This window comes from Microplitis mediator, chromosome 10, assembly GCF_029852145.1.
Source record: "Microplitis mediator isolate UGA2020A chromosome 10, iyMicMedi2.1, whole genome shotgun sequence".
Lineage (NCBI taxonomy): Eukaryota > Metazoa > Arthropoda > Insecta > Hymenoptera > Braconidae > Microplitis > Microplitis mediator.
In genome coordinates, this window is record NC_079978.1 from 18,133,584 (window position 1) to 18,144,103 (window position 10,520).

General features: G+C 31.1%; 1 protein-coding gene across 1 annotated transcript; it reads left to right on the forward strand.

Moving 5' to 3' along the window:
- Positions 1–870: 870 nt before the first annotated feature.
- On the forward strand, positions 871–9,502 carry LOC130675575 (uncharacterized). The gene is made up of 8 exons (XM_057481343.1): positions 871–1,434; positions 2,360–2,507; positions 2,591–2,728; positions 2,807–2,985; positions 5,498–5,724; positions 5,842–6,161; positions 6,261–6,396; positions 9,070–9,502. The coding sequence occupies exons 1-8, from the start codon at positions 895–897 to the stop codon at positions 9,410–9,412; spliced, it is 2,031 nt and encodes a 676-aa protein (XP_057337326.1). The 5' UTR covers positions 871–894; the 3' UTR covers positions 9,413–9,502.
- The last annotated feature ends 1,018 nt before the right edge of the window (positions 9,503–10,520 follow it).

The following is a 10,520-nucleotide window of genomic DNA, read 5'->3' on the forward strand; positions in this document are numbered from 1 at the left end:
TCTAATCCAAATATATTTTGTACCATAATAGAATTAAAACCTGATCTAAAACCAAAAACGATGATCGTTGATTAAAATATTTCGTCATTAGATCTTTTGTCGTCAGATATTTTAAATTAGATATTTTGAATTAGTTATTTAGTCATGTAACCCTTCGAAATAGGGTAGAAGAACCGTTTTTGGCGACTTAGAAATTTTGAATAAAATAATTTGTAAAATACGCAACAACATAATTAATTTTTTTAAATGTGCTTGAAGATATTTTTATTAGACTATTGCAATGAAATTTTATTTTATACTTTTTCATTATTTAAAATAAAGTATTGAATGTCCAAAAATGGAGCAGTGGCCACAAATGGTACTTCTACCCTAAATCTTTCTTGGACTTTTCAGTTCAAATATCTTATAAACTATTGGGAATACGATAAGAACAGTTCGAGTCATTTTTATGTTTCAGTAACAAATAAACAAATTGAGCTTTCAACCGAAACTCTAACTCAATTGTTTAATGAATTATGTATAAAAGTAAATTATTTATATAAATACTTTTATTCATAACTTATGCATGTGTTTAATGGAATTATTTTATTGGCTTCATTTGGTGAATCATCGCCACATTTAAGTTTCATGTTATCATTTCGGTCGTAAAAACATAAAAGCAAGTTAAATTTTATAATAACTTCTTTTTTTTATCACGGGTGACTAATAGATAATAAAGTAGTTAATAAATAAAGTCGTTAACGACAATGTAAAAGTGGAGAACGATCACGCGCTGGATTTGTGATCGCTTATGCAAGTGGACTATATAAATCATTGCTACATGCTTATTGTGTATTGGGACATTTGAAACGTAATTAGTAAAAAGCTGTAAAACAAAAATTTTCAGTTTCAAAAATGAATCCGAAAATTTTGTTTTTGATATTTTTAATGATATTACTTCCTGAAAATTTACTAACTTCGAAATTTAAATTTAAAAAAATTAACTTACCAAAAGTGGCAAGTATAGGTTACGAAGCAATCAAAATTATAATGTCAGTGATTTCATCAACCGAAGAAAGTGAATTTCAGCAAGGAGTTATCGATTCGCTAGACAATATTATTGAACAACTTAAAGGACCTGATTCACTTATTAAATCTGAAGCTGATCGTATTATCGAAAAATTATCTGTTAAAATTGATATGCAACACGTATATGAACTACAACTAGTTATTGATGATATAAATCGAAAATTTGATCAAAAATTCGTAGAATATTTCAAAGAAAATAATACTTATCATCCAGAAACTATAAATAATTTTGTGCATAAGGTGATTCATGATGACGATTTCATAAAAGTATCAGTTATACTTGACTCTATTGTACCAACAAATTCTCTACCTCATCTGAGAGATAAACGACTTTTTGACTTCCTGCATGATTATCTACAATCTCAAGTAACTGCTCTTATATTTATTTTAAATATTTTACGATCACATATTTCCTGATTAATTTTTAATTTGATTTCTACTGGAACATTAAGTTTAGACATAATAATCTGTATAGGTCTCCATGAAAATTCATAATGATTCAATAAACAGTCATATAAATTCTCATGAAAATCTATAAAAAATATGTGATGTCATGGTTGCTCTATGTATTTTTTGAGATCCTTTTGATTCTTCTGGAATTCTATGGACTTCTATAAGAATCCGTAATAGTTGTATTGAATGAAAATCCAAGCATCGAAACTTGATATTTCGTATACTAACAGGCCATCAAAGTCTAGAGTAAACAGAATCATGCAAATTTAAGGCTTGATTTGGATTTTCCAAATACTTTTCTTTTATTGTGATCGATAACAAAATATTATTTGTTACAACGTGGATATTGTTGGTGATTTCATTGCACTACATGTAGAACAAATTTTCTCGTAGTATTGATATTTTTAATAATAAAGCCTTAAGTTTGTATGATTCTGTTTACTCTAGACTTTGATGGCCTGTTAGTATACGAAATATCAAGTTTACAAATTCGACTCCCAAGACTTTTTTTTAAGAAATTTGATGCCCTACAAGAATATTCTAGAGCCGAATTTTTATCTCACACAGTTCAAAAGTTATAATATTTTTAATCAAAAAATTTTTTTTGCATGTTATTTGAAATGGCTACCGACACTTTTTATGATTGAGCTAAAAATTTTGCCCAATGGGAAAATTTTTTTCTCGATACATAGGTCCTTTTTAAGACATAAATTTGATAGGTTGGTTTTTTTGGCTCACCTTAATGTACAGATTACCATCATAATGTTACATCATAATAATATCTCATAAAATTAATGCCCATCTTGATTGATAAAAAAAAACTAAAATTATAATTTAGGACACAGACAATAATATTTGTGACTTAGGTGTGTCACGATATCAAATACTATTTGACATTTACACTGTTGCGGTAAGAACTATAGCCAAAGGTTACGTGATGAAAGCTTATGCTTATAAGTATCGACAGTTACAACTATCAGATTCAAGTAAATAATAATAAATTCATAAATTTCTAACAAACATTTTTTTTTTATTTCAATAATTATTACTATTATTTATTTTACATCAGATCAATGGATAACAGAGTTGTACGATGTAAAAAATCTTTATCAAAAGTCAGTAGTTGATATTTCGAAAGCAGCGCGTGATGTTATGGCTAATGAACCTAAAGTGATAAGTCGCTGTGATCCCCAAAATTACATTGAAGGTTATTTTATAATTTACCTAACTAATTCGTATTAAATTACAGAACATTCTAATAATTACAACTTTCATTAATATCAAGGTGTGAATTACAAACGGTATCAATTTTTATCATTATATATTACTTCTGATCATATAATAAAAATGGGAATAGATTATTATCGATCGGGTCGTCCTTATCATGTAAGAACAGCAGCATTTTGTGATGGATATAGTTATAGTTGTCGTAAAATGCCTGAAATAATACAAGCTTGTCTAGCGGTAATGATTTTTTCTTTATGAACTTTTAACTACAATAAGATTCTGCTATATACATGGAAAAAAATACTTAGAAAATACAGACTCGTCTAAGCATATATGGTCATAGATAACTTTACTGCACTGATTATTAATAATATCAACCCTCGCAGATTTGAATCACGGTGGAAACACCGTGGAAGTGTAAGCACCGTGGATCCACCGTGGTTACACGGTGGGTTTGTTCCATTTCGCCACCGAGTATACACAGTGTATCCAGTATGATTACGCGGTGTATCCACCGTGATTACGCGGTGCATCCACCGTGATTCCACGGTGGCTTTGTGCTATTTCACCACCGTGGTTCCACGGTGTACCCACCGCGTAATTACAGTGGTAAAATGGAACAAACCCACCGTGTTTCCACCGTGCACGGAGAAAAAAATATTGTTCTCAGAAGTATACTGTATAGTTACAGTAACAATACGCTATAGTTATCTACTAGATTGTTACTGCAACGATCTACTGTATCGTTCTGACAACAATACGGTGGATAGCTCTGAGACCTATACGGTATCGTTCTGAGCCCTATCTGACGTCACGCGCGTTGCAAATTATATGAGATATTTAAAAACCTTTATCGTTCATAAATAAATGATAAGCAAATAACTTTGATTAAATAAAATAATTTATAAAACTGATTTATTAGTTAGTTATAGTCAAAATAAATTTTAAATATAAATATAAATATATCTTTTGATTTTTTGAATTTATTTATTAGAAATTTAATTTTAAATTCAATATTAATTCAGATCTCATTTGTTTATTAATTATTTTTCTTCTATTTACGTATCACATTTAAATTATAAAACATCGACTATATATAATATTTAGATTTTTGGTTATGAATGTATATTTGATTACAAAAAGCATAAAAAAACACTTATCAATAAATATGTCAACATAGTTACGGATATTCTACTCTGTTAATTTATTAATTACCCGTGGGTCCATATTTCAACATCACAATTATTTTTTACACTATTTTTTTTATTAAACGTCTGCTAGCATCAATTATACAATATTCAAAAGTTGGCGCGAAAATGGATGTTTAGTTAGGTTAGACGGTGCCGTGTGAGGTGACGACTACGGAAAGTCGTATAGGGCTCACAGCTATCTAATAGATAGTTACTGGAACGATACGGTATTGTTACCATAAGCATACGTATTGTTGTGGTAACGATCTACGAGTTACTATACTTTAGATCGTTCGAGGAGCAATATTTTTTTCTCCGTGTGATTCAAATCTGCGAGGGAACACACAAAAAAAACTAAAATAGACATCAAAATTATAAATTTGAGTTTTAAATGCTTCATTTCATTTTAGCTTCATTAATATTAGATGAACACTGTTTGTTTTATAACTTCGCTTTTAAAGTTCAGTATTCAAGATTCACGTGACGCAAATGGAATGTCCTAATAGGATTCTTAAGGAAGTCTTACGTAAATCTGTAAATGATTTATGAAGACTGTGTCATCAGTCTTCAGCAAGTCCGCATTAGTCTTGGATACTCTGAGGCCAGATACTTCCATAAGATACGCTTAGTCAATCTGTAGTTATACTTGCTTAGGACAAGATACTTGCTTCAGATCCATTAGCTCAGACTTGCTGCAGAATTACTCAAGATACCTAAACATGACAGCCCTCTTCGTTACTTCCTGAGTCGTCTATTCAGCATTATAATACTAAATTCCGTGGCACCCACTTAATATTCGATTTAATTTTATCGAGCAATAATATTATCAATTTGTAGCACTCTAAATGAAGACCTCATTTTATATATGTATTGAAAATAGCTACTTTCTACCAAACAAAAAATACTATTTTTTAATTAGTGGATCTTGATAAGGCTCGAATCATAGGCCCTGAAGTTATGAGACATACACGGAAAAAAATTAATCGTGAATGCAACATGATACAGTCTTGGTAAATAAACATGATGAAATCATGTTGCATTCACATGATTTGTCATGTTTCGGTTACATGATAATCATGTTGCGGTAACATGAGAAAATCATGTGAATGCAACATGATTTGTCATGTGTCGGCTACATGACAATATGTGGCAGCAACATGATTATCATGTAGCCGAAACATGACAGATCATGTGAATGCAACATGATTTCATCATGTTTATTTACCAAGACTGCATCATGTTGCATTCACGATTAATTTTTTTCCGTGTAAGAGCAATTTACCATGCTAAGCCATTTCATTAGTTTTCGGACACCTCTAATGTGAAACGGTTGAGCAAGCTCTATTCTCAGTTACTTGACCTTGCAGTGCACTGACAACATAATTTTATTTATCATAATTTAGTATCCAGATTTTGTATTCATAGTCCAATGATTTGAAGGAAACATAAATGATAGATGATCATATTTATAAGTATTTTTTTCATGTAATCTCCATATCTGGCTGTATTTTATGCATGGAATTGAATACATTTTCTAATTATAAGTCAATTTTCTTTAGCCACCAGAAAGTGGAAGACGATATAATTATATCGGTGAGCGAGGAGGGATTTTCGATGGGAACTATTACTACAAAGGTCATCGTCAAAATAATGAAGCATGTTATCGTGATATAGTATTAAAAGATGATCATAACACTAAAGCTTGTTTTTGTCGCGAACCTTACTCAATGGAAAAAGGTGCTCTTTTAAATCTTACAGCACAATACACTGATATAGCTAATAATAGGTGAATACATTTTTTCTTAAAGTCTATTAGCTCCACCAAAAATGTAAATTGTTCTTTACTTGACAGCATTCATTAAATAGTAACAAATTCTACATATTGTGATTTCATATGTTATAGAGTTGTAACTGGAATCCGTTTCGTCACAAAATGGTCAATAACATACATTGAAATTCAAGACGGTCAATTAGTCAATGGCACAATTGATCCGACCACTGTCCGCTGGAACGATGAAGTAACGCGTAAACTTGAAGATTATGAGAAGAATAATTTTGTAATGCCTAATGATTTCTATTGGAACAAAAACAATAAGTACAAGGTTAATGGACCTCATATTTATGACAATCCTTATGATGATGATAACATAATTGATCTCGGAGATAATTCGTGGTCTTTTGATTTAGACGATATTATATTACCTCCTGGAATGGTTGTTACTGGTACGCAACATTTATGGGTATTAAGAAAGATAAATCTGCTTTGATTTATTTTTGTTGCCCTAGATTCTTTTTTTCATGACATGATTTATTTGGTTATAGGAGTTCAGTTAAGTCGAACAGATTACAATCATATTTCATTGAAGGTAGCAGGAACAGAAATGTTTGATATCGTCGGTGACTTGTCCCCATCTACGGAAATTCGATGGTTTTCAGCCGATGATGATTTTCTTTCGAGGTAATGTATTTTTTTCTTCTTTAACAGAATAGTTATTTTCGATACATATGTGCGAAGTTTGGGACTCTGACAGGCAAAGTGACGTAACGATTCCGAAGTTAGGGCATGTTCTCAACGAAACAGTCGACGTAGTGAGACGAGTGAGCGTAGCGAGACTGGATATAACGTACGAGGTGCGAGCAAACATCCATCTTTTATTTGTCTCATAAAATCAAAGATATTAAAGTCTCTAGGAGTAGAAAATTCATTAGGGACTGAACAAGTGGATAATAGCGTATTCGAAAGAGAATGGTTACAAATGAAAGGGACCCTCTTTAGGGTACAGTAGAGTCTCTATAACTTTTTCGTTCTGTAACTTTGACTTCCCTTTATTTCTCCTCTGACAGCAGGGGAAGTGTTCTCCCACTCTGTCACTCAACTGTACATGCGCAAAGGTAAAGCGCGGTTCTGCGTATAGGCGTTGCGCGTAAACTGAGTATTCTAACCCTAAATTCGTGTACGTAAATAAACATTTAAGTTAAATAAGATTTAATATTGCAAAAATAATTTTAAAAAAATTAAAAACTTATTACTTGATACAAAATTAGTTTCACTGGAAAAATTGATTTTCTATTTAAGAAGTTTAACAACAATAAAATTGACATATTAGTTTTAGAAAAACCTAACCTTTAAAATTTAAAAACTCGCTGGTCGTTTCGAATGACTCACACTTTTTTTAAGCCATGCCTTCTAGTAAAAAGAAGGGGTACTTCTACAATTTTAATTCCTGAAACTTTGGATTCGTTTCAGTCAAAGTTAGAGCGACTCCACTGTATTAAGGCGAGGCCGCATCTTACCATTTTATCTCAATGCGGCCTGTTGACCAGTACAGAAAACTGGTGCCTCTCCAAGCCCTCTTCGACCAAAGTCTATCTATTTTCTGAGATGGTAGGAATATTTGGCCCGAAGAAGTATAGACCCGTCGTGGTCCAGGTTAGTCACCACGCGTCAATGAGGAGAGTTCTTTGAACTCACCTCCGCTTAACGGTCACCCTGGGTCACTCGATTATATTTTTCGACCATGGGTGTCGTCTGAGAAGGGGGTAGGAGCATGGCAACGCCCGGATTGAAAGTAACGGGTCATTAGTTAGCTTCGTTACATTAATTAATTATTATGTAAGAGGACTCATTGAGAATGGGTCACAACTTCAGATAAGTGCTGTCACTTTGTCTACTGGGATTTCTATCTTTGAACATTACGTACCATAAAAGATTTGCTTCAATAGTAACGGTGGAAGTCTGATTTGCAAGAAAAATATGTTGGAATTTTTTATTTTTAAAAATGTTATTAAACAGCACAAGAAAAGGATGGAAATATATTATAAATATTGAGAAGAATTGACTTTGTCACCAAGACATTTTTTATCGATCTCCACTCCGCCTAGTGGATCATTAAAGAAGTAATATAGTTTTAGATATACTACAGTATTTATAAGTATCTATGTGGTAATATAGAGACTGGTGAAGAGAAAGACGTCTTTTTTAGATACGCGAGTAAAGAAAGACTAAACTATACACGGAAAGAAAATTATGGGAAGTTTTGCTATGCATTATGGGAATGGTTCCCATAATGGTATGGGAATAGTACCTATACTACTATAGGGATGGTTCCCATATATTATGGGAACCATTCCCATAATAGTATGAGAATAGTTCCCATAACATTATGGGAATGGTTCCCATAATATTATGGGAATGGTTCCCATAATATTATGGGAATGATTCCCATAATGGTATGGGAATCATTCCCATACTATTATGGGAATGGTTCCCATATTGGTATAGGAACTATTCCTATAATATTATGGGAACTATTCCCATAATGTTATGGGAACCATCCCTATAATATCATGAAATTTTTTTTTTGCACAATAGTGTAGAAATTTCCCAAAATTTGAATTTTCTTAAATGTTTTGTGCTGACAAAAAATTCTTGTTAAAAATTTTAATGTTTTTTTGCCAAATACGATTTTTTTTTTCAATGTTTGAATTTTTGTTTTTATGTTTAATAATATTTCTGTGTATTGTAGAAGTGATTACCACACTTCTTTAAATTAATTTTTTCATGATAATATGGGAACCGTTCCCATAATATTATAGGAATGGTTCCTATAATAGTATGGGAACTATTCCCATAATATTATGGGAATGATTCCCATAATGGTATACGAACCATTCCAATTGCATTATGGGAATGGTTCCTATAAATTATAGGAACCATTCCCATAAATTATAGGAATGATTCCCATAATATTATAGAAAGTATTCCTATAAATTATAGGAACCATTCCTATAATTATAGGAATCATTCCTATAGTGTTATGGGTATCATTCCCATAATTATAGGAACTATTCCTATAATTATGGGAAACATTCCTATAATTATAGGAACCGCTCCCATAATTTATGGTCGTAATTCCTATGATGGTATAGGAAAAAATTTCACAAAATTATGGGAACCGCTGCCATAATTTTCTTTCCGTGTAGTGACTCAGGAATCATATACAGGGAATCTCCCGCGAAACATCGCTCGGTAATCAGACTTCCGCAGTTCATATACTACAAATCTATTGTTTAATTAAATGCATTCTTACGAAAGTAGTAAACAATATATATGTTTATTTATTTGACACAGAGATCGAATAAACTTACGTAATCTTGATGTTCCAACGTTGGGCCAAAATATAAATCGAGAATCAAGCCAACCTGGAAAAAATTATGTGAAATTTGAATTAACTGATTATATAGCAGATGCAAGTCAAACATTAATTCCTTTTATGGATATCCAACCAATCGTTACCAATCCTCCTGCACCGATTGGTGGTGTTGGTATTTATTATAAAAACCAGAACGGATACGGTGGTTTCATTTCATTAAAACTCTTTAATATTGACAATTCCATTTTTATGTTTAACGAATATTTTATGTTCAAATTAGCCTTAGAGGGTTTCCTTCAACTTTTCAATAAAACGAGTTAGTTTGAATATTTGCTTACGTAACATTTACATCTGTTACATCTGTGGAGGAGTTGAGCACCACCACTCAGAACTAATGACCACGTATAAATTTTCGCATATACTGAGAAAAAAAATACTTTTATTAAGAATATTTACTTGATACAAGAACATATATTCTTGATAATTTTCGAGAATATATAATTTTGTCTCAAGAATTCGTAGAACTGACAAAAATAATTTTTATTTAATTCAAGTAAAGCTATTCTTTTTTTTTACCCATTATATTAAATGCATACAATAACAAAAATAAATTTGATGCTCTTTTCTCAAGAAATTAATAGTTAATAATAATAAAATTAACATTTTTTAAAACTTCAATGGCAATCCAATCTCATTTATTGTAATATTTGGCTAGCCTCTCTGTGCTAGCACTATAATTACTTTTTATTTCAAAACGGTTTCGCCCCGAATATACTTGCTGGGCTCATCAGTAAAGTTGATGCAAGTATATTCTACTTTAGACCGTATAATTGATGTTAAATTTTTACTTACTTCCATTTTTTTCCAAATTTGGAAAAAAATGGAATTTTTCTCCACTCCATGTTTAATGCCTTTTATATTTATTGTTGTTAGTTATTTTAATATATATGAATGCTAATGCATTCATATATTCTTAGATTGGTGTTTTAATATTTTAATATAATATAACTAACAACAATAAATATAAAAGGCATTAAACATGGAGTGGAGAAAAATTCCATTTTTTTCCAAATTTGGAAAAAAATGGAAGTAAGTAAAAATTTAACATCAATTATACGGTCTAAAGTAGAATATACTTGCATTAACTTTACTGATGAGCCCAGCAAGTATATTCGGGGCGAAACCGTTTTGAAATAAAAAGTAATTATAGTGCTAGCACAGAGAGGCTAGCCAAATATTACAATAAATGAGATTGGATTGCCATTGAAGTTTTAAAAAATATTAAAACACCAATCTAAGAATATATGAATGCATTAGCATTCATATATATTAAAATAACTAACAACAATAAATATAAAAGGCATTAAACATGGAGTGGAGAAAAATTCCATTTTTTTCCAAATTTGGAAAAAAATGGAAGTAAGTAAAA

Bases quoted from the DNA above. Each gene is read 5' to 3' on its own strand.
- LOC130675575 (XM_057481343.1), top strand. From the start codon at position 895: ATGAATCCGAAAATTTTGTTTTTGATATTTTTAATGATATTACTTCCT. The intron at 1,435-2,359 runs GTAACTGCTCTT...ATTATAATTTAG, and splicing joins ATGATTATCTACAATCTCAA to GACACAGACAATAATATTTG. The intron at 2,729-2,806 runs GTTATTTTATAA...ATTAATATCAAG, and splicing joins TCCCCAAAATTACATTGAAG to GTGTGAATTACAAACGGTAT.